The sequence below is a fragment of the Myotis brandtii genome, unplaced genomic scaffold (genome assembly GCF_000412655.1).
Source record: "Myotis brandtii unplaced genomic scaffold, ASM41265v1 scaffold131, whole genome shotgun sequence".
Classification (NCBI taxonomy): domain Eukaryota; kingdom Metazoa; phylum Chordata; class Mammalia; order Chiroptera; family Vespertilionidae; genus Myotis; species Myotis brandtii.
This window is the reverse complement of record NW_005354632.1, coordinates 2,288,044-2,312,753: the sequence shown is the minus strand read 5'-3', so window position 1 is coordinate 2,312,753 and position 24,710 is coordinate 2,288,044. Positions and strand designations below refer to the sequence as shown.

The 24,710-nt window shown below is 41.5% G+C and overlaps 1 protein-coding gene across 4 annotated transcripts in view; it reads right to left on the bottom strand.

Annotated features, from left to right (window-relative positions):
- Positions 1-24,710, bottom strand: part of PTPN22 (protein tyrosine phosphatase, non-receptor type 22 (lymphoid)) — a 54,746-nt gene that overhangs the window by 29,239 nt on the left and 797 nt on the right. The window contains exons 2-10 of one of the 4 annotated variants that reach the window (XM_014534568.1): positions 15,716-15,803; positions 4,627-4,735; positions 4,270-4,346; positions 4,060-4,155; positions 3,349-3,387; positions 2,167-2,238; positions 1,992-2,051; positions 1,279-1,421; positions 701-767 (exon numbers count right to left, since the gene is read on the bottom strand). In XM_014534568.1, the coding sequence (XP_014390054.1) occupies positions 701-767; positions 1,279-1,421; positions 1,992-2,051; positions 2,167-2,238; positions 3,349-3,387; positions 4,060-4,155; positions 4,270-4,346; positions 4,627-4,735; positions 15,716-15,802 (750 nt within the window). In that variant the 5' untranslated portion in view covers position 15,803. Of the gene's footprint in view, positions 1-700; positions 768-1,278; positions 1,422-1,991; positions 2,052-2,166; positions 2,239-3,161; positions 3,329-3,348; positions 3,388-4,059; positions 4,156-4,269; positions 4,347-4,626; positions 4,736-15,715; positions 15,949-24,710 lie in introns of those variants that run through there. The other 3 variants (XM_014534569.1, XM_014534570.1, XM_014534571.1) reach the window with 3 other exon arrangements.

The following is a 24,710-nucleotide window of genomic DNA, read 5'->3' as shown; positions in this document are numbered from 1 at the left end:
TCATTTGGAAAGTTGTCTAGAAGGATGTCCAGTCTAATTAGCATATTATGCTTTTATTTTATATATATATGTACATATATATATAAATAAAAAAGACTGAAGAAAGTCTTCAAAATGATTTCACATGGGGTGATCAAATGTCTAAAGTTAGAGGTAAAATGAAGAAGGCTCAGTAGATGTGCATGTGCAAGTATGAGTTTTATGAAATAAAAGAAGTTGGCAGATAGTTCTAAGGCCCATATCTTAAATTTCCCATTTCTTATTAAACCTTTAAAAAACAATGTGTTGGAACACAGTTTGATTGTAAATTGAGTGCATCTACTAAAGCGATGTGCATACAGAAAGGGTGACTGTAACGCAGGGCAATGGTCCTCCAACTACACCATTGCATAGGAAGCACCTGGAGAGTCACTGGGCCCAACCCCAGAGTTTTTGCTTCAATCCATCCCGGGTGGGGCCTAACATTTTGCATCTCTAACAAGTTCTCGGGTGATGCTGATATTAATGCTGCTCGTCTGGGGACCATACTTTGAGAACCACCAACTTAGGGACTAGTTTAATCATCTGACAAAGCAGGTCTCCACGTCAACATTCTAGAGAAGATGAATTGTGGAGATAGGTGTTTTGAAGACCCAAACAATTCCTAAGTCTGAAAGTAGAAGGGTAAACCAATGGGAAGTGCCTGCTGAGAGAAACTCACCCCATCTTTTAGCAGCATCCATGTATAATCGATAGCACAGATAACACCAGTTCTTCCACAGCCGGCACTGAAATAAAAGATCACAGTCATAGCATTTGTAATTGCAGACAGTGGGTCATTGACAGTAGCTGAACAATTTCCCCAGCAGATTTGAGGAAGTCGGAAACCTGGAGGCAATAAAACTTTCAAAACACTACCATTTCCCAAACCTGTTTGCAAATTGCCACATGTCACACTGAACTTCAGGACACATCCTGGGCAACTGCTCACAGCAAGAGTCTCTAGAGCTGTCCTGTTCACAAGCAACTTATCAGAAAACTATTCATTTAATTCCCATGTTGAATTTTTTATAGCTTGTTTCTGCTGTGACCTTTCTCTTTCTGCCACTCATTTATTTTGCTTCATTCCTTTTTGATCAACTGGACAACGTGAGGCGAGGATCAGGAGCCTACGTCCTGTGTGCTCATTCCGCCTTCACTTCCAACAAAGTCAGTCTTCCTTCAGTTAAAGCAAGAGTCCTGGCCAGACTGGGACACATGGGTTGTTCTGGGGAGAAGGTCCACACAACAGCATCATACCTGCAGTGAATGCATATGGGAACCCTGTCATCTGCTTGGTAACAACGCACATCCCAGATGAGCTCAAGGATAGGGTCTATAGATGCAGGCACATCATGGTCAGGCCAGTTCTTGTAATGAAACTGGTAGATAGTTCGAGTTTCCTAAAAAAATAGCCAGAATAAAAGGAGAGTTCAAGGTTGGGGCTCTACCTCATTCCACCACAAGATTACTCTGAGTTACTAGGTAGCATCTAGATCCTTTTTGCAGTTTATGCTGCTTTCTTCTCTATAGACCTCTAGTGACCATATACCTTTGAAGAACAATTAAGTGATTTCACATCACTTACTATTGGCCTGTCCCTATCTGTCCCAATCAAAAGAAGAGATAACTCAACCAGAGCTTCCCAACTGGGAAATTCAAATGGGTCACAGATATGCTGATATATTAAATTCCTTTGTCTTAGCAAGACTGTGCAGCCTGAGTTCTCAAATTGGTTCGTAGTCCCCATTCACTGTACAGCCTCCACTCACCCTACAAAAACTGTTTATATGTGGCCACGGTGTGGAATAGATTGGGGAGCCCAGATTACACCAGAGGTCTTTTTTTTTTTAATATGAAGATTTTCCCAAAACATCAAAGGCTCCACCACTCCCCATTGTCTTATGCCCAGCCCAAGTCACATATATATTCACCTGCCTGATCTCTGTAGGCTTTTGAATTTCTATACTTACACTGTTGAATTTGACTTTTAGAGTCCTGATTGTGTAATCAGATTTTCTATTTTCAGCTTCCTAAAAAGTAAATTAAAATATTAGTTATTTCAAAGACTAAGATTCAAAAACTACCCTCTGTAAAGCAGAGCTTGGAGCACTGGCTCAGCCATATGGAAACAGGTGTCATACTTACACAGGAGACGGAGAAAGGGCCAAGTTGTAGCTGCATCTCTCCCGGCTCAGCCCAATAGCGCTCACACTTTTTCTGTAGCACAAAGCAGAATATAGTGTTTTTCCTCTGTATGTTCTAGTCTCTTCTGAGTAACAACACCCGCTCCCTCATTCAGAAGTAAGTTCAGCTCTGTGTCTTTCACCTAAGGAACTTCTAATCCCCTTGGCCTTCAAACCCAACTATATGGTCAGGAATCTCCAAGGATGGGAAATCAAACATTAAAGGCTATATAAATTACAGACTTCCTAGAAGTCTGAAGAAGTAGAAATGGGAATCTGACATTTCCAGTATTTCAGAAAGATTAACAAAAGTCACGTCTACTAAGAGTTGCACAAGTTCCCTTGGTTTTAGCTGGAATTGTATCAATTCAGAATGGCAACAATAGGTTAGAAGAATGCTGCTGAATAGAAATATAATGTGAGCTACATATGTAATTTTAAATTTTCTAAAATTTTGAATTGCCACATTCAAAAATGAAAAAAGTGAAATTAATTTTAATAATATATCTTACTTAGCCAATATATCAAAAAATTTTCAACATGGCATCAATATACAACAGTCATTAAATATTTGACATTTTAAACTGTCTTCAAAATCCAGTGCATTTTTAATATTCATAGCACATCTCAGTTAATATGTTAAATTTCATTGGAAATATTTTATTCCCATTTAGATTTCAGAAAATTTATAGTTGAGAAAGATTCACATACCAAAGTTGTTCCAAACATACTTAAAATTTTCTAATCACTGAATTCAGTATCAGTTTTTAAAACGAAATTCATTAAAGTATAAATAATTGTGTTCCTCGGTCACACTAGCCATATTTCAAGAGCTCACTAGCAATGTGTGGCCAGTGGATGCCATGTTGGACAACATGGGGTTAGAAGCTCTGACTGGCAGTTAAAGATGTCTGATTAATAAAATAGGAAGATGAATGGTTACTTTTAAAAGCATACCTCAGTTTTATTAAAATACAGTCTACTGGGGAAATGGACAAAAGGGGTCCTTAGGAGTAAAAACAAAAACAAAAAAAACAAAGCCTTGTGAGTCATTTCATTTGGCAGCTTAAGGAAAGTTTTGCTACCAATTCCCCCCTTCTTTTTCTTCTTTCCTTTACCTTTAGGTATACTGAAAAGAACTCACCTTCCCCATTTCAAACTCCATGCATGCCATAACAATGATCTGGGGGGATGAAATAGATAGAAACTTAACTATTGATATAGTTAGAAAGAGCAGTTAATACTTGGGTCCCAGGGCCAAGAAGTGTTAATTATTCTTTTTTGTTATTTTTTAAATGTTTTTATTGCTTTTTTAGAGAGAGAGGAGGGAGAAGGATTGAGAGGTAGGAACATTGATAAGAGAATCATCTATCGGCTGCCTTCTGCAAGCTCCCTACTGGGAATCAAGCCCGCAACCTGGGCATGTGCCCTGACCAGGAATCGAACTGGTGACTTCTTGGTTCATGGATTGGCACTCAACCACTGAGCAACACCAGCTGGGCTTCTAGGGGGGGGGGGGGTGTTTTGTTTTGTTTTTTTAACCAAAAAAGAAATCTTGATCAATTACAAACTGTTGATCCTACCCATCCTTCTTTCTGTCCTCACTTCCCTTTTCTCTATTCAAATCAGTAAATTCTCATTAACAAATGAGCTGGTCAAGATGAGAACTTTCATTTCCTTGAAGAGTGACATTGTGATTTTGACTAAAAGGTACCGGAACACTGAAATTCTAGTGCCTGACCAAAAAAAGCACTATTTTAATACATAGGAAACCTCAATAACATATTCCAATGCCCTCACCCCCTCTGTCCCTAAAAATGAGAAAATATAATAACAAAAATAACTCTGCTCTTACCAGGACACTGTATTCCCAAATCATCCTCCAGAAATCCAGGAGAGTTGTAGACAAAGGTCCCTGAGTAGCAATATAAGCCTGGGGTCCATAAACTCCCTAAAGGGGAACAGAAATTACATGCGGTGACTACAACTAGTAACCTTTCCCTCTTGTCTAGTGTATTTCCTACCCCCTCCCTTTTTTTAGGAACCTAGAGAATATGCAGTGTACCTTAATGAAATTGGCATTGATGTAACTGGAATCTTCATCAGAGGTTATTAAGGACAGCTCTACTCGGCTATGATCATCTATAATACAAAAGAAAACTATAGAATCATTAAGGGGACTTAATCAGAGGGCTTTGTGTAAGTCAGGGACTAACACTGTGAATGGTGGTTTGAAGAGTGAGTGAGTGAGTGAGTGAGTGAGTGAGTGAATGAATGCATATTCTTTTGTAGTCATAAATAGTACAAACTACCTTGGCAAATCCATGTTCCAGGACTAAGAACAGCAAGCAATGGGTGAAAAGAGATAGGGACCATTGAACTGGGGAGAAGGTACAAGTCCATAGGGAGAAATGAAACTTACAGGGCAAGATATCCTTATATCTGTTTTTCTTGATATTCTTGGGCCTCTCAGCCACAGTTGAGGGATAGGTTTTGTCTGCCTTATACTTGGTGGCGAGTCTTTTCAGCTTCTGTAATAAAATTCCAACAATGAAATCTTCCCAGAGAAAATAGGTGAGGAGCTGTCTCTAGAGAGCTTTTGAAGGAACCAAAGTTTCACCACTCTGATGCTGCCTTTTGGGACATTAATTCCAAGCTGTTTCTTAAGAAACAAGACTCAGAAAGAAACTTTGACCCTCCTCCCTTTCCCGCCCAAGAGATTCAGACAGAGAAACTTGCTTCAGGAAGGAAATCTTAGGATGTCCCCTTTAGCCCAATTTGAATTAAGTATGATATATAGAGGGCTTCAGGGAGGGAGGTCCCGGTGTCCCGGTGTCCCGTGGTTTCTGAGTTGCCTAGTTCCTGCCAAATACCTGTAAATCTCCCATTCTCACTTCTGAAATCTAATACCCAGTTCCCCCTCCCACTTTCTCGTTTGCCCAAAAATGCCTTATACCCAATGCTGCCTCACTGTTTTTGGAATTTTCCTGGAATTACCATGCCTGTGTGAATGCCTCATGCGCATGTATTAAACTTTGATTTTCTCCTGTTAATCTGTCTTTGTTAATTTGGTTATTAGCCCAGCCTATAAGAACTTAGAAGGTGGAAGTATTAATATTTTTTCTAGTCCTCACACTTTCCTTCTCCACTACCCAAACATTCCATTTCGGCCCTTTTAGCATCCGCTAGGGCTGAATCCATTCGTGACAGAACCCCAGGGCATACAGATGGAGAGTTGAGTAACATTTGGAGAAGTGAAATGATCACACTTACTTCAGTTGAGCCACAAATAGCTAAAACTTAGAGGTGAAACTGGTGAATATTTAACTAATGAACATCTTCTGAAAACAAACTTTGGGCACCACCCAAAAGGTCAGTTGTTATAAGTTTAATTTACTTTCTTTACAGCTACTACAGGGCTATTTTAAGTAGAAATGGAGCTTAAGCTGAATAAAATCTCTCTAGACCTAGCTAAATTTCAAAGATTCAGTCCCAAAAGCAGTCTTTTTTTTTTTATATATATATATAGGATCCAAACTTCAAGCCCACCCCATCAACCAAACGATGACCTTTAAATAGTACCATATTCTGTTAGTAGACTATGATCTGGGTCAGTCTGGAGTTAGCATAATATGATTGAACAAGAGTCTGTAAGATAGTGAAGTAACTCCTTAAAATTATTCCCATTTGCCAATATTATACTATAGACCCAAATTTCAGGTCAGAGGAAATGATGGTTCTTCTTTAGAACCTTCTTATAAAACAACCTCGCACCAAATTTTGTTTAACACCCTGTCATTCAAAGAAGCAGGCAGGATAGAAAGAAGTTAGGGAAAACTCCAAACAAGTGGAATGAGGAAGTCCTCTCACCAGAGTCCCCACCCCAACACATGATCAAAGGGAAATAGTTTATTGCAGGAAACTCCTGGCCGCAGAAGTCAACAGCAACAAGGACTGGCTAAAACCTGATCAATCCAAGATGGAAGAAAAATAGACCAGAGAACAACCCAGAGGTCACAGTACCATCTGATCATGAAAACGGACACAAGTGAAAAGGGAGCTGACGGGGACCAATGTCATGACACTTCTGGAATGAACCATATTAGGAATAAGACACACACACACACACACACACACACACACGCCCTCACCCCCCACCTGACGGGGACCAATGTCATGACACTTCTGGAATGAACAATATTAGGAATAAGACACACACACGCCCTCACCCCCCAATCAGAAGACTGAGTCAGAGTTTGGCACCACAAAGTTTAGAAACAACCCACCCTTGGAAATACAGAAAATCCCAAGAACTGACTAAGCCGGCACGCAACTTACAAGCTCGCCCACGTCCACTTGGAAGTGTGCTTTAGCTGCTTTCACAGTGGCGTCCTCTGAGACTTGCAACCAGAAGGGCAGCAGGCAGCTCAACCTCTGATCCTGTCTCCAGGAGCCTAAGGCCTAGTCTCTTTTTCTTGCCCTGAATAAATCTTGCTTTTACTCTCGCTTGGACTCGTTCTGAATTATTTCCTATGTGAGTCAAGAGCCTGGAGGTCCCAGACTCTGCGGGGGCAGGGGCAGCCCCCAACACAGAACTGGTCCAGTGACAAAACCGCCTTTAACAGACCTGACTTTTGGGAACCCTTGCTCAACCTGAGAAAGATAAGGGGAAAACATCTGTGATAGCTAATAAATATTGGTTGAATTACAGAAAATAGTTATTATTTGCCCACTAATAGTTGGTCACATGAAGATCATGAATTACTTCCTATGGTCAGATCCCTCAGGGTTTGCTCAGTTTTCATTCTCTTAACTTCCCTCTTGAAATTTCCTCCTCCTGCGGACCTTATTAGTCGACATTATTTTGGTTCTCCTCTTTCTTAAATGACTTCCCCTTCCTATTTCTCACTCTTACTGGCTCTCTGTCCATTTCCATCTTTTAATTGTGAATTATCCAAAATTCCCAAGTTAAGTCCTCAACTTTCTGCTCTTCTCTCACTATATACATATACTCAGAAATATCATATACTCTTATAGAAGGCATACCAACATTTTTAAAATTTGTATGTAACTGGTCAAAATTGAATTATATTCCCAACCCCTATTGAATGTATCAAATTTATATATTGAGATTAGATTGCTAAATTTCAATCCCACCCATGTCCTAGATATTTCCACTTGGGTAAGTTATCATCGTTGTTCCCACTGTTAATGCTAATGGCACTGTTTTGTTTTTGTTTTTTTTTTAAATTTTTACAGAGAGGAAGGGAGAGGGATAGAGAGCTAGAAACATCGACGAGAGAGAAACATCCATCAGCTGCCTCCTGCACACCTCCCACTGGGGATGTGCCCGCAACCAAGGTACATGTCCTTGATCGGAATCGAACCTGGGACCCTTCAGTCCGCAGGGTGATGCTCTATCCACTGAGCCAAACCGGTCAGGGCCAATGGCACTGTCTTTATCCCAAGTAGCCATACTCTAGAAGCTGAGAGTCACTTTGGTTCCCCTTCCCAAAATTCTCACTTCTAATTCAGTCAGCAAGTTCAACTGATTCTTTTTATGCAATATATTGCATCAACCTTCCTTCCTTCCTATGCCCACTGTACATACCTTAATTCAGGCCCATTCCCTTCAAGGTTGAACTGTTAACAGTTGTTTCTTAACTCATCCTCCCACTTTTCTGTCTTTCCCCATGGAAATCCATTAGGCATAATTATGCCAAAATAATATTACTAAAGCATTGCTTTTTTTTATCTCTCTCATGCTCAAAACAACTTCAGTAAATCTCCCTTGTTACTAGGAAAAAGCCTATACTCCTTAGCCAGGTACTTAAGATTCTCCCCACTTGGACCCTGAAGGGAGCCAAAGTTTTGTCACCCTAAAGCTGCCTTTTAGGGATAATGATTTTTTAAAATATATATATTTTATTGATTTTTTACAGAGAGGAAGGGAGAGGGATAGAGAGTTAGAAACATCGATGAGAGAGAAACATCGATCAGCTGCCTCCTGCACACTCCCTACTGGGGATGTGCCCGCAACCAAGGTACATGCTCTTGACTGGAATCGAACCCGGGACCCTTCAATCCGCAGGCCGACGCTCTATCCACTGAGCCAAACCGGTTAGGGCAGGGATAATGATTTTTAAGCTGTTTTTTAATAAACAAGACTCAGAAACAATCTTTGACCCTCTCCCCTCTCCTGCCCAAAAGGTTCAGAGCAACCTGCTTCAGGAAGGGCGATCTGAGGATGTCCCCCTTAGCTTAATTTGAATTGAGTCTGGTAGATGGAGGGCTTCAGACAGGGGCCTGTTGGCTAGATACCCTCTGTGTCCTATTGTTTCTAAGATGACAAGGATTTTCCTGCCATGTGTGTTATTCTCTGACTACTTGTAAATCGCATATTCTCACTTCTGAAATCTAATACCTTGGCCCCCAACCTCTCCCTTTAACCTTTGTCCAAAAATGTCTTATATACCCAGTGTTGCCTCACTGTCTTTGGAATTTTCATGCCTATGTGAATTCCCCATGCGCATGTATTAAACTTTGATTTTCTCCTGTTAATGTGTCTCTGTTAATTTAAAGGTTAAACCAGCCAGAAGAACTTAGAAGGTGGGAGGACAAGTATTAATTTTTTTTCTTTAATGCTCTGATAGGGAATTGAACTATGACCTTCTGGTTCATAGGTGGACGCTCAACCACTGAGCCATGCCAGCCCGGCCAAGTATTAATTTTTTTAGCCCTCACAGAATTCTTGTGGTTTTTCAGAATTGGATTAGGAGAAAAGATACTGAACTAATAACTACCCTGCATATTTTTACACCAAGATGCATGCAAGTTTAGGAATTTAACTAAGGACATGGCCACAGACACGAGTGACTCTGAAACATCTGCACTCGCGTTACATGCTCAGCTCTCTTTGCTCGAGTGCACCTTCAGAATGATCATTTTCAGGTTACCATTGCCTCCAGTGCTGCTGAAAAGATATCAATCTCAGAACTGTTCCTTCTAGAAACCTCCAGAACTGAGCCTAGTGCAGCTCCTTGTTACACTGTCTTATCTGTTTGTTTTGCTTTGCTTGCGTGTGGAGTGCTTTCCAGGGAGAATGCCATAAGCAAAGCCCTTTTTAGAAGATATGCCTCAGTTAATTTGGTAAAATCTATAATAATAAAAGGGTAATATGTTAATTAGACTGGACGTCATTCCAGACGTCCTTCCTGATGAAGCCAGGGCCAGAGGGAAGCCAGCCCTTGTCCCGGGTGCCTGTGGTTGGCCTGAGGGAAGCCAGCCTGGGTCCCAGGTGCTGGAGGGAAGCCAGTGTCGGCAGCCGGGGGAAGGAAGGCCTATTCTTGCACGAATTTTCGTGCATCGGGCCTCTAGTGTTACAGATAAAGGGTGTGTGTGTGTGTGTGTGTGTGTGTGTGTGACCAATGCTTGTTTCGCTGCCTTGACTGCCACTTTCAACAGTGGGACAGGATGGCTTTTTCTCTCTACTCCATTCATCCTCCTGGAGTCATCAGGCTGGATGACAAAGTGAGACACTCGGGGAACATCACAGAGGAAAGTCCTATAGAATTTGGAAAGGGGGAAAGATTTTTACCCCTAGATATCTTTTTTTTTTTTAAATATATTTTATTGATTTTTTACAGAGAGGAAGGGAGAGAGACAGAGAGCCAGAAACATCGATGAGAGAGAAACACCGATCAGCCGCCTCCTGCACATCTCCCACTGGGGATGTGCCCGCAACCCGGGTACACGCCCTCGACCGGAATCGAACCCGGGACCCCTCAGTCCGCAGGCCGACGCTCCATCCACTGAGCCAAACCGGTTTCGGCTACCCCTAGATATCTTACCTTGAGCTCAGTCCACTGTGAAATCCTCCTTTTTTTTTTAATTCTCTTTTTCTCCCCACCAGACCCCCAGGCTCTAACACCCCAAGAGTGAACACAACTGAGAAGAACTGGGACAGGAGAACTGATACACCTCACTAGAAAAGGAGAAACTCTGAGAGTGGGGAGCAAGAGGGGATAAAAGAGAAAGCAGAGCCATGGAGGCAGGTTGGGGTCAGGGGAGAAGATAGGTCAGAGCGGGGAGATAAATTTCTCTGCAAATTACAAAGTAGGGGATGTGAGCTCTCTAGAGGCAGCACCAATGAGCGAAATGAAGGGAAGAGATGCTGAGAGAATGAATAAAAGAGGCCCATACAGAATAGGGAATATAGTCAATAATACTGTAATAGTTTTGTATGGTGCCAGGAGGTACTAGACTTATTGGGGTGATCACTTCCTAAGTTATATAAATGTCTAAGCACTATGCTGTATACCAGACACTAATATAATATTGAATATTTAGTCTAATTGAGGAAAAAACCCCAAACACTAAAATTGAAAAGAAAAAATAAAAGAGGTCAGCATCCCTCCTGGGCCTGATAAGCTAAGAGTACGCTCATTTGGTTTTGTGGGCTCTACTACCCCTTTCCTTTCAAGACAGAAAAACAGAACTGAGGTCCTTGCCATAAAATTCTAGAAATCAGGCCTGAATCCTTGGTATGTTCTTCTCACTGACTAGTCAATTAATTGCTGATAAATGAATTAAGTTCACTCTCAAAAGAGAACAAGAAAGAAAAAAGGCACAAGGCCACAATCTCTTTGCTTCAAAGACGGCACTGTTGTGCAGAAGCCATCACGTAAGCTGTATTTTGGAGTGGGCGAAATGAAACTCGGTCCTCCTGTGCTGGCTGGGAGAAGGGAACCAGAGCTGGGCTGTCTCCAGAGCTCCTCAAGGTAGGTCCTCAGTGCCTTTCAACTGCAGGTCAGCATCATCTCTCCCTCGGCTCCCACAGGACTGAGAACGCATGAGTGTGAGCAAAGGGAATTAGGAGCGTGGGCCTCTAACCCCAGCAAACAGGGCGGCTGCAGGAAAGGAGGGCGAGACTGACCTGGCCCTGAGTGGCCCGGCTATATGCAAAGATGGATTTCATAAATATAATGTAGGAGAGAGAAGAAAGGCATAAAAAGAAACAACATGACTTCATTTACATAAAGTTCAAAACCCGGTAAGATGAACGTCTAATTGTTTCGTGATATAAAAATAGGTCTTGAAGCCATGTGACAACACAGAACAAAAACAATGTCGGCATGGTGTTGACCTCCAGTCTGGTGGGAGTTGGGGGCAGTGAGGATCTGGAAAGACACCCCTGGGATTTCTGGGGTGTGGACAATGTTCTAATTCCTGATCTTAGTGGCGCTTATGTGGGTGCCTGTTTTACTGCTAGCTGTTAAGTTGTGTATGTGTGTTTGAAGCACGTTTCTGTGTCTATGTTAGATGCTGCAATTTTTAAGTTAAGACCAGTGGATAAACTTGAATCAACGGAGTGTGGATGAGGGTAGGGAGCTAAGACCACAGGCTCATACTTAGAAAACTTTCAAGTTTCAGAGTATTAGACCAAGATTTCAAATCCTGGCTTTGCTATTGTATGGGTAAAATGAAGCTGATACTTTCCTCTTGGATGGGTAGTGATTGATATTATATATGGTAAACCACTTAGATTGCCTCATATATGGTAAGTAGTAAAAAATGTATATTGTTTTTTATAGTTATTAAATTAAGACTAGCAAGGTGGTAGAGAAGATGATAAATTCAGATACTGCAAATTAAAAAATCTCTTTTGGAAATACATTTGGCAATACTTAACTAGTGAGATGCTAATATTCTTTGACCTAGTAACAACACTTCGGGGGCTCTCGCCTCAAATCCAAAAGAAAGGAAAACCCACATGGACAAACATAGCTACTGCAGTATTATCAATAATCATGAAAAATTAGAAACAGCCTAGATGTCCAACAGTAGAGATGTAATTTAATTATTTGGGTGCCTGCTAGGTGTCAGGCATTTTGTATATTTATTCTAGTACCTTCTCAGCAGCTCTGCAAAGTGAATATTATTTGTTCTCACTTTTTATTACTTTGTTCAAGGTCACACCGCTGACAATAGGCAGAACCTAAATTCAAACCAAATTTATCCGACTCCAAAGTTGTTACAAGTACAGATGGTAAAGCAAGACGACCTGAACTCAAAATTCAGTTCAACCACATGCTAGCTGTATGACCCTGAGTGAGTCAATTAACCTCGCTGTGTCTCCGTTTCCTTGTCTATAAAGTGGAAATAATAACAGTGCCTTCCTCAATGGATTAAATGAGTTGCTATGTAAGTACTTAGAAAGTTTCCATCACAGGTACAGAAGTATTAGCTATTATTAGGATTATTTTTTCATTATACCCTGCTGTGTGAGAGGTCATGAATGCAGATTTTAATCAACATGGTAATATTGGTGTAATGTTAAGTGAAAATAAGAATAAAAAAATTGCATTTATACTTATAATTATAATAATATCAAAGGATAAGAACTAGAATTTCTACACAAACAAAAACCCCAAAACTGTATTTGTTGGGATGTTGATACTATGATGAATTTATTTTCTTTTAACTTACAATAATATTATTTTATAAGAATAGAGACAATGGGGCTTTTTTAAAAAAGAAATTTTCAATAGTGTGGCGGCACACTGCAGTTTCTGCTATATAGAAACTATGTTACACTGGTATAGAAACTATACTAACTTACCCTCAAGTCAGGTAGGCCCTTTGAGGGACTCAATGTTATCTATCGGTTGAAGCAAGATACTAATTTCACAGGCTCTGGAATGACAGCTCCAAGTTAAATTTCATGTCTACGGCTGAACGCTGAGTGAGCTTAGACCAATTACTTAACCTCTCCAGCCTCATTCTCCATGTCTGTAACTTGGAGATTATAATCAAATCATAGGATTGGGTTTTTTTTTAATGTATAGTAAATAAGATAATGAATGTGATACTTCCTTGACACCCCACTAGGACTAACAAATTATAATTAAGTATTTTATGGCGGAATCCGTTGTTTAATGTCTGCCTCGCTAAGACCTCCTCCAGTGTCTTAGGAAACATTGTCACCAAAGCAGGAGCACCGCACTGCCACGCCAGCTTCCAGCACAATGCTTTGCACACAGTGAGCACTCAGTAACTGAATGGCTGCCTGAGGACCTTACAAGGTGGTCAGTGGCAGTTTCAACTACAGAAAAGCTACTGGATTTAGTCTTGGCCCCGGGAACCAGACCTGAGCAGCATGGTACTGGCTTTTCCGGGTACAGCAGGGCCACGTGCTCTGCACAGAGATAGCCAGCCAAGCGGTCGCGGGGACAAAGTCTAAGCCATGGACCCTGTGGGGCCTTGTGTCACAGAATCAGTCCTTAAACCCCAGAAACGCCAAATCCTGGAAGAATACATTAAGGGATTAAGGTGGGATGTGGGACATGACCAGGTGGAATGCACCCCCCGCCCCCAATTTAATGGCCGTATTTACCTTGTTTCAAGCAAGCAATCTGGCCCCATTCACTACTCCCTAACCCCCAACCCCTCAAAGCTCATCTCTCTGGTATCTCAGCTGAACCTTTAGGTGGGGCTGAAAGCAAGACTTTGTTTTTCCACTGGAGGACGTGAGTCAGTGAATAGTGAGGTTCCACTTAATCACCCAAAAACAAGGTCCTTAAATCAGGAGCTAGAAAAGCAAGGAAGTGATTAATGTAAAAGTCAGGGTAGTGGTTATTCCTAGGGCAGGGCAGGTCAGGGGTGGGGGTGGGGGTGGGGATGAGGAACCCTATGGGGAAGGGATACATAGAAGTCTCCTGAGGCTGACAATGTTCTAGTCCTTGACCTGGGTGGTGGTTGCTTTATAATTATACTTACACACACTTTATGTACTTTTCTAAATGGGCATTATAGTTCACAGTTTTAAACAGCTGAAAAAAACACACACCCATCTATAAAAGGTTTCTAAGCAGGGAAAAAATGACCAGATTTGTATTATTAAAAGATCATTTGGGTGTTGAACGGAAAATTGATTGAAGGTGGAGCAAGGCTGGAGGCAGAGAAAATAGGAGGTAAAGTGACTGCCTGATTTGGTGAGAGGTTACAATGACTGAGCTAAGAAAAGGTGAAATGTTAGGGATATAGTCTATATTATTTTTTAAAAACACAACCAAAGTAAAACAGGCTGGCCCCCCTCGGCTCACTTTTTACCTCTGTGCATTGGGTGAATTTGGCTCAGGAATCACAGTCCAGGGCAGGTAGACAGACACATAGGCCCCAACTCCCCCTAACCTCCCTCCCTACTCAGAGGGACTCAGACGGCCTGGCAGGTGGCAATTAGAGCACTTATTTCACAACAACGCAATATTATTCAAGTAGAGCTGACAGAGGGATTTCTATTATAATATGTTATAATTCAATCATAATATCTGATCACTAGAGACTTTACAGAGTACTTTTCCATCTACTATCTGGTACCAGAATGTTTGCTCCATGAGGGCAGAGATTTTTATTCTGTTCACTATTGTATCCTCAGTGCCTGGAACTGAACTTGGGACATAGTAGGTGCTCAATAAATATTACTGAATGAATGGCCACATTTGATTATTATTGATATTTAATCATAACAACCCTGTGAGGATAGGTAGGACATGAATTCTTCTCCCCACTTGAGAAGTTGGAAAGCAGAGGCTTGAGGGAACATGTCAAATCGTTGCTCATCTGGCTGGAGACAGAATCACAATTTCATTTCAGGTTTTGTACTTCAATTCCCTTATTTTTCCCACTTCTCCACAGCCGAAGAGCTAAGGTTTGAAGTTGTGATAGCTCTGAAACACCGGCTGGGAGTACCCCAAAATACATGCTGAGCACCATCAGACATCCCATGTCTCTGCTGTGCTGGGTTACGGATGAGTGAGGCCTGCCGGCTCCATGGCATCAATAACCACAGCTCCTTAGAGATGCGGGGCTCCTGGGGGAATCTAGTCCCGCTGGGCCTAGGCTACCTCACGCTCATTCTTCTTCCACAGCCCTCACCTGTCTCGGCTCTCCATCCTGGCCATCCCACCCTCCGGGCAAAAGGTTAAGGAAACACTGTTAGTGCAAACACACATGTTCCCATCTTTTTTTGTCTTAGAAGAAAAATTAGAAAACGTGGCAGCAGTTTGGGTGCTCTAGAAGAGTCTCTGACATCCAGCGAAATCCCACGGGGAGGCTAACAAAGTGTCCCATGAAAAGTTCATCTTGGTCTCTCGCCTCTTGATGAAAGTTATCCATTGGAAACACACATTACAACAGAGACACCTGGGGATGCCAGATGTTCCATTAATATTAGTATTTATACACCTGGAATGATGTATGTCTGCTGTAGATTCCTAGTCAGACTCCAAGAACTAGCAAAGAAAACACTAAAAGCCGTATTTTGGAAGGAATAATTAAAATACACACAACACACAGAGAAGTCAAACTCTGAGGTTGCCTTCCTCCGCTCCTCTCCTGCGAGGTCCGATATTCACCTATCCCAAGAGCAAGTTGGTCTGGGAGAGTTGGACCACCCGAGCCAGTTATGTAGTCTATGTAACTCCCCTGAGGGTGTCACACGTCGGACTCACCAGAAATTCATTGGCAAACTCCTCGTTGTTGATTTTCTTGCTCTGGGCCTCATCCAGGAACCTCTGCAGAATTTCCCTTTCGTCCATGCTGCAGGGCGAGAGAGATCATGTACAACTGGGTTAAGGGAGGGCATGTCCAACGCGAGTCATGGCCGAGACACCGGCGGGAAGCCACTGGTACAGACCCAGCAGAGCATGCTGAAGGCTGTGGTTTACTGACTTCATCACAAGCCTGAGAGGAAATTAGTACGTAACCAGCCTCTGTGGTCACACAACAAAGCCATCACCTCACTCCAGGGCCCTAGCGCCTTCCTCCTCAAGGAAGGAACCTGGTTGCAACTCAAGTTTTTAACAAACAAGACACTAGCCAGAACCTACCTAACGTGTGGTCTGCTCAGCCCAGCCCCGTGTTGCACCCCATCGCCCTTAAGTGAAACTCACCTTCTCTTTGTTCCTACTGAAAAGGCAGAATTTACACTTTTCACCCAGAGATTTTGCCTCTCCCCTTCTCCCCAGTGAGCACAAAGGCCCTGTTGACACCTGTTTCTTCATGTCCTGAATGAACTCTGCAAAGTTCTGTTAGGCCCAGAAAGGGAGGCAGACACTGTTTGGAGTTGAGAAGTTTTTTAAAAGTTTCCCATCAGTGTGATCAATGACAAACTCCTGTTTAACCGAGAAGGCATTTCCATTCAGAACTCTGAAGTCTGCCATACGGACCTCAGACTCTCACAGTCAGCTGCTCCTGACAAAGCCGGTGCCTCACCCAGGGCTGGGCAAGTGCTGGCCTCCGTTAAGGGAAGTGTTGTGGATTTCAGGACTTCCGTGAGCCTCCAGTACTCTTTGAGCCTCAGTTGAGCTCTGGATATAAAGACCAAGAGTCCTGGTCTATATAGGACCCAGGAGCACAGGAAGTTGGTCACAACATCCCCCGTATGTAATGAAGGGAACTAGGAAGAAATAGGAAAAGAGCGAGTCAACTACCTTGCTAGCAACAGCTTGACTTCCAGGACAAAAAGCCTGAGAACTATTTCTAGTAAAGACATTTATATTCTGCAAAAAAAAAAAAAAAAAGGTCATTGTTTTAGGAAGTCACACTCTATGTGTGGCACTTGACCCCATCTGACAGGCAGGCTGCTCTAAGAAAAACTTCCCACATCTCGGATTGTCTCCTCAATGGGTACAAACCTACCCAAGAGCGTCTCACTGAGCGAGAGAACAACCCAAAAGCAGCATGTCATCTGTTTGAGGACAGAAGTTCCATAAATGTGTTAGCAAAATTAGTCTGGCCCTAGCCGGTTTGGCTCAGTGGACAGAACGTCGGCCTGCAGACTGAAGGATCCTGGGTTTGATTCTGGCCCGGGTTGCTGGCCTGATCCCCAGTAGGAGGTGTGGAGGCGGCAGTCGATCAATGATTCTCTCTCATCACTGATGTTTCTATCTCTCCCTCTCCCTTCCTCTCTGAAATCAATAAAATACATTTTAAAAAATTAGTCTGAAATAACCCTGAAGAAAATTCACAAAGGTGCTGTCAGGACTTCCTCTAGTTATTAGCAATGCTTTCTGTTTTGCAGCATTATTCACAGTCTCCGTAGGAAATCATGATTCTGAACGCTATTAGGCTTCATCCACTTTGCTGAGCCTTGCAACAGGAAAGGAACAGTTGCCGAGGAATACTGCTTAGAGATCATGTGACGCCAATAAAGAACTTCAATCCCAATCCACACAATAAATTAAAATGAACCATAATTCTTCAACAGTATTTGTTGAGACTAGGGTAGTATTTGTCAAATTATCCCCTTTAGCATTAAAAGAGAATTTCTTACTGCTCTAAGTAATGCATTGTTTAATTTGGCTATTTTAAAACATATAAAATATGGGGCAATTTTCAATTATTTTTTTTATTGATTTCAGAGAGGAAGGGAGAGGGAGAGACAGAAATATTGATGATGAGAGTGAATCATCCATCGGCTGCCTCTTGCACACCCCCTACTGGGAATTGAGCCTGAAATCTGGGCATGTGCCCTGACCGTGACCTCCTGGTTCATGGGTTGATGCTCAATCACTGAGCCACACCAGCCTGGAAATAGGGGGCAATTTTTAAAAGGCCAAAATTTAAAGTTCACAATAACTGAAACTATGTAAAACTATGTACATGTTTAAATGAAGACTAAAGATGTAAAAAAAGAATCAATTGTGTAGGTGTTGGGATTAAAAATGCTTTTAAAAATTCTTCTTAAATTACTACATAATTTTTTAAATTAGAAAAACACACACAAAAATCAATTAATTTGTTCAATAAATTTATTGAGTACCACTAAATGCTGAACACTACATGAGGGGCTGGGTATACAAGAGTGAACAAGCCAGAATACAGTGAAAAAACATGATTAGAGAGTTAAGAAAGCATCTCAGAAAGTAAAGATGTGGACTTAATTACTGATAAAAATAAATATATTCCAAACTAACTTGCTTATTTGCAGAGTAGCAAAGCATAATCCAAAAAGGAAAATGACTTTCAGTATTTGGTCAAAAAAAGAGATACATACAATTTCATAATCTGCCCACTAAGAATGCCTTCACTTCCATCAAAACCGGAACTTTGCTATTAATAAACAAGAAGATACCTAATAAAATGAAATTTAAACCTATTTTCCTCAAGTCCGTATTTCAGAACAATCTCTAACTTTCTTCTCTTCTTAGGGAGGGATAAAATGGAGATAGGTATAAGCAAGAAAAACATGCTTAGATGCCCTCCATAGACTTTTACCCAAAATATAAGGATCTGAAAACAGTGTCTTAGCAGAACTGCAGATCTTTTTCAAGCAAGCAGCAATTCTTAGGAGTCCGTTCAACTCTAAAACCAAAAGGTATAGAAAATCGTGAAATAACCAAACCTCAAAAACCCACTTAGCTAAAAGGTCATTTCCTGAGCAGACCACTCAAGCAAGCAAACACCAAAGTGAAGGAGACAAGAAAGAAGATGTTTTATTTTGAACGAATCTAAGCTACTGCTTACTTTTTCACACTTCCTTTTGCAGGTACTGGAGGGCAACAGGCACATAATACTTTTGGATGAAGATTCTGGTGACTCATTTGTGTCTTGTGGGAAGATCAAGAACAGGGAGGGGAAATAATTCATGCAGCAAAGATTGGCAGGTACTTAAAATTTTTTTTCAGAATTTACAATGAAACATTTAAACCAGTGTGGCACAAGCCCTGAGTGAACACAACAATTCCATGCAGTAAAAGGCGCATGAACACTTCATCAGAACCATCCAGGGTGAGTGCCAGTGGAAAGTGAAGTCGTGAATGAGCAGCTGAAGGGTGAGAAAGGAACACGCGACTGCTCCCTCCTGTGGCTCTGGGGCTTGCTCAGCAGGAAGATGACAACACAGAGGAGTGCCCATGACACTGTCACCTGTTCCCACAAGAGGAGAGTGTGCCACTTGAAGGGGAAATAGCAGTGTCACCGAGGTCGGGAATTAGATGACAACAAAACTTTCACCAAAGAGAATGTCAGGGGAGATTACGAGGACAAGATGCTAGTAAACTAGTCAATGGGTTTCTGAGAACCTCCTTCTCTCTCTCTGAGGAGGCATGGTTTACCCGGGGGAAGCTACTTCCCCTCCCTCCCAGGGTCATGGATTTGATATGGGCTATGTGTATTCTCTGTGAAACACTCCGTCCTTTGCAAACATCCTCTTGGTCACCGAGGCCTATTGGTCCTTTCTCCTCAATGTCTTTTAGATTCAAGCTGCCTCTTCCAGTCCCAGGTTAACCACCACTCCCTTTTCACATCTGGACTCCCCCAACAATAAGCTCCCAGCTACCTTCGTGTCTATACATTTTCCACTCTAGTATCTACTAGTAACGAAGGCTGGGTGAACGTTCTGAAAACTCCACTTTAAGGCTCAAGAGCCAAAGTACTGACTGATAGTCTATGGGAATAAGTCCGGATTCCTCAGCTCGTCACAAGCCCCTCCCCATCAAGTGTCCCCACTCGCCTATCCAACCACATCACCCATAGACCTTGCTCTGCTGCTGCCTCTCACCTTTCCCCCTAATGTTCACCAAGATGAAAAAGAAAGCCAAAAACCTAGTTACTCTTAAAAAATCCTGTCCCTAACTCCATCTCACTGTGACTTTCTCTTAGCCTGGATCCTTTTGGTATAAATCTTTATATTTATATTCAGAAATTGTCAGTTTCTTCACATGCTCTTTGTCTCCCACCAGTTTATTTAAGAGTTCATTCAAAAGAAAACACACGAAATGTCCCCTGTAGTTTTAAGTTTATCAGAGGCAATGATAGTATCTTCAATGCATTTGTATAACCCATAGGGCTTAACGCGATCTTGAGCCTACCTGAAAGCAGTCTATTGGATGAAATGTGCTGCATACAGGGATGTGCTTAGGCTTTGGTGAGAGGCCCCCGCTGACTTGGTCACTCGCTGCATCAGCTACTCCAAGCCTCTTGCCTGGCACAGTCTGTGCTGGTCCCTGGCTGGGCACTTTCGCTGTGCTGGGAGCAGAGGGAGGTCCAGGAACCTGGCAAAGAGGCCCTACCTGAATGTGGCTGCTCAGGCAGCAGGGCTATTATGACAAAAGGAATGGAGCTACTAATGAGACACACAGTCCAGCCCCGAAGCGCTGCAATGGACAGAAAAAAAAAATTGACCTCCTTTATTTCCAGACTAGCCTTCCTTTCTTCTTTTGTAAAGACAAACAGAAGAGGTTTCTAAAGCACCTCTGCTGAAGCCTTTTGCTCATGTTCTCACATCATCCACAGCAGGGTCGTGCCCTGCCCATCTTCCAACCTGCTTCTCACCACTACAGCATTCTGAGACTCTTCAAGCATGTCAGTTCAGCTGCCGTCAACTTCATAGTTTCCCACACACACCACTCAGGGACTCATACTCTGCCTTTGGTTTCACAAATACAATCCTCAGGAGGCAAAGGTCAACCAATAAGTTGCAACAGAAATAATTTACCTTTTTAAAAAATAGAGATTCAAGATACTTGGTGAGGCTTGGTTGGCATCTTATTAAAACTATAATCAAACTTGAAGTCTCATCTTTTGTTTGATGAAGTCATTCATTCATTATGAGATCCACACACATGCAAGAGAATGGGAAGAGGGGTGCTGCAGAAGTGTTCAACAAATTATTTTCATTCGAGGATCCTTTACTCTAGTAAGGAAGATAAGTACACAAATAACTATAATTTAAGAGCATTTGTGATAAGACCATAGACGTGGTACAAACAAAATTTTGAGAAGGCAAAGATCACTTCTTATTTGGGTTATCTGGATAACCTCAAGGAGGAAGTGACATTTGAGTTGGGTCTTAAAGTTGTCTACAGAGCCTGAGAGAAAGCAATACAAAACACAGAGGACAGCAGGAGGCAGATAGCGTAGTGAGTGGCTGTTTCACTGGAGTATTGGTTATGTGCAGGAGTCTGGAGTGATAAGCCTAAAAGGGCAGCTGAGGCCAGACCCGGGAGGAAATTTGACCCAGGCTGAAAAGTGTGCTTATTTGATGGGTAGTGGAAAACCACTGGAGGATATTTTTTAACAACTTTATTGAGGTATTACTGACATACAATAACCCATACATTTCAAAGTATACAATGTGGTAAGTGTTGGTGTGTGTATGCACTCATGAAACCATCACCACAATCAAGATAATGAACATATCTAATCTAATCAACGTTCTGATGAAAGGTTTTAAGAGAATGTCAATCAAAGCAATGCTTTGGGGAAAAGTTTCTTGATTTTTGAAAAATCTTTATTGTTGAAAATATTACAGATGTCCTGCTTCCCCCCCCCCACCCCATTGACCCCATTTTTCTATTGTCTGTGTCCAGGATTATGCATATATATGCATACAAGTTCTTTGGTTAATCTCTTTCCACCCACCCCGCCTTCCCTCTGAGATTCCTCAGTCTGTTCCATGTTTCTATGTCTCTGGATCTATTTTGTTCATCGGTTTCCACATATGAGTGAGATCATGTGATACTTGTCTTTCTTGGACTGGTTTATTTCGCTTAACATAATATTCTCCAGGTCCCTCCAGGCTGTCTCAAAGGGTAAGAGATCCTTCTTTTTGATTGCTGCATAAAATTCCATGGTGTAGATGTACCGCAGCTTTTTTATCCACTCGTCTACTGATGGGTACTTGGGCTGTTTCCAGATCTTAGCTATTGTAAATTGTGGTGCTATGAACATAGGTGTGCATATGTTCTTTCTGATTGGTGTTTCAGGCTTCTTAGGATATGTTTCTAGAATTGGTATCACTGGGTCAAATGGCAGTTCCATTTTTAATTTCTTGAGAAGACTCCACACTGACTTCCATAGTATCAGGCTGCATTCCCACCAGCAGTGTATTAGGGTTCCTTTTTCTCCACATCCTCACCAGCACTTGTTAAAGTTTCATGATTTTAAAAAAATAAATGGTTCCTTCTGGTAAAGTTTTATAAGTCTCATTATCTCCTTCAATGGCATATATAATTTCAAAATGAATTATAGCATACCTAAAAATGGATAAAACCATGGACAAAGGGACCATAGCTTTGGTCGATCTGGTGGCAGACTGTGTATAGGACAGACTGGAATGGGACAAGCCTGGGACAGGAGGATTGATGAAAGCTTAACTAGCAGGCTTTACCAATAGCCCAGGTGGGTGTTAACTCATATAGGAAGAATCAGAACAAAATGGAAGGAATACATGAGAAAGACCTGTTGGGTGAGTAGAGCTGGGGAGAGGGAGAAGGGAAAACTGACGGAGGTTTTGAGCCAGCTGGATGGCAATCAGGAAGAGTATGGGAATATGAAGGATATACAGAAATAAAGAATGAGAGTTTGTGGATATGGATGTTGGAAAAATTGAAGTCAGTCAGACTTAAAAATCACCCACATCAAGGTGAAAGGTAAAACCATAGACTGTTGGCTTGCCTTTGTGAAAAACAGAGTTAATGAAGAGAAAAAAGTTGAGCTAGAACTTCAGGAACTCCAAGTCACAGGGGCTCTGGACTGTTTAGGCAGTGCTCTCAATAGCCCAGGCACTGGGCTAACCCCTTTACAGAGTGCACTGCTTCATTTACCCCTCACAAGAATACTATGAATCAGTTACCAAATCATCTCTATTTTAAATGTGGGAACTAAAGTACAAAGGGATTGGATTACTTACTTAATTTCACCATAATCAATCTATGGTGAAATTAAATTGTGAAAATCAGACAACCTGAATGCATTCCTTTCTTTTCTTTTTTAATATATTTTTATTGATTTCAGAGAGGAGGGGAGAGGAGGAGAGAGAGAGAAATATCATTGATGAGAGAGAATCATTGATCAGCTACCTCCTGCATGCTCTACACTGTGGGGATTGAGCTCACAACCTGGCTATGTGCCCTGACCAGGAATCAAATCATGACCTCCTGGTTCATAGGTCAATGCTCAACCACTGAGCCATGCCAGCTGGGTTAATTTTTAAAAAAATATTTTTATTGATTCCAGAGAAAAGATAATTGTGTAAATTTAAGGTATACAATGTAATGATTTGATATATTTGTATATATAGTGAAATGCTCACCACAATAAGGTTAGTTAACACATCCATCACCTCACATAGTTACAATTTTTGGTTTGCTTGTAAGAACTTTAAAAATCTACTCTCTTAGCAACTTTCAAATATGTAATATAGTCACCATGCTGTCCATTAGATCCCTGGAACTATTTCATCTCATAACTGGAAGTTTGTACCTTTTGACCCCCTTCACCAATAGTCCCCAAACCACCATCTGCTGCCCCTGGCAACCACCAATCTGTCCCGGTTCTATATCATTTAATTGAAGTTGCACTTGCTGAGAATTAGTTCAAATGCATAAACAGAAGAATCTTATTTCATGATCAGAAGAACATTAGTCTAAGTGAAAACAGTGACTTCGTTTAAGAGGTCAAAAACCACAAAACTTACCATGTTGAGTTTATAGTAACATAAGGGACAAAGGAATACATAAAGTATCTTCAATTGGAAGCAAAAAAAAAAAAAGCTAATTTCTACTAAAGAGAAACATGAAATCTTATTTCTGGCTTACTAACCTATTGTGATTTATCTAAGAATAGAGGAAATAGCCTACTTTGAAAAAGTCTGAATATATTTGTAGGGCTGTGTCTTTATTTCATATAGATAGCTGGCTGGCTGAAGAGAGGGGATGTGGTTAGCTCTGTAAACTTTAGCCAAAGACATTAACACCTCTTCAAAAATAGATATAGCAATGTTTTCCTTCCTGACATGTAGGTAGCTAACCTGGTTTCACAGCTTTTGGATGAAGAAGTCTATGTACTTGATGATTGTGTGCTAATCTATGAGATTATTAAGGACTATTCTGATATATAGACTACAGAAACCATATGCTTTGCTTCCAATTACCTCCACTCTCTTGTGGTGGGTCATGGGAATGTATACCCTCTCTGGACAAGTCAGGAGTCACAAAATGCTCTAATTTGCAAAAAGTCCTGGAAAAAGTGTAGACCATGTAAGAACTAACACACCCAAACTAAATTCTGAAAAAAGAGTTCGCTTACTTACACTTGTGTTTGCCAGGAATTATCCTGATGCAACAGGGTTTAAATTTCTCAATGATAAATGTTCATTTAGCTTTATGTCAGGGGTCTGCAAACTTAAATGGCCAAGAGTATATATTTTAAGCTTTAAGGGGCCATAGGGTGTCTGCCATAACTACTCAACTCTGCCATAGCCATGCTAAAACAGTCATAGATAGTACGTAAACAAGTGAGTGTAGCCGCATTCCAATAAAACTTTATTTAAAAAAAAAAAAAAAAGAAGAAGCAGGCTGGATGGGTCTGTGGGCTATAGTTTGCCAACCCTGGCTCTAAAGTGACAGTTCTTAAATTTGATCTGTACATCAAATCACCTGGAGAGCTGGTTAAAAGGTAGGAACGTAGGCTCAGACTGCCTCCCCCGCCCCCACCCCCGCA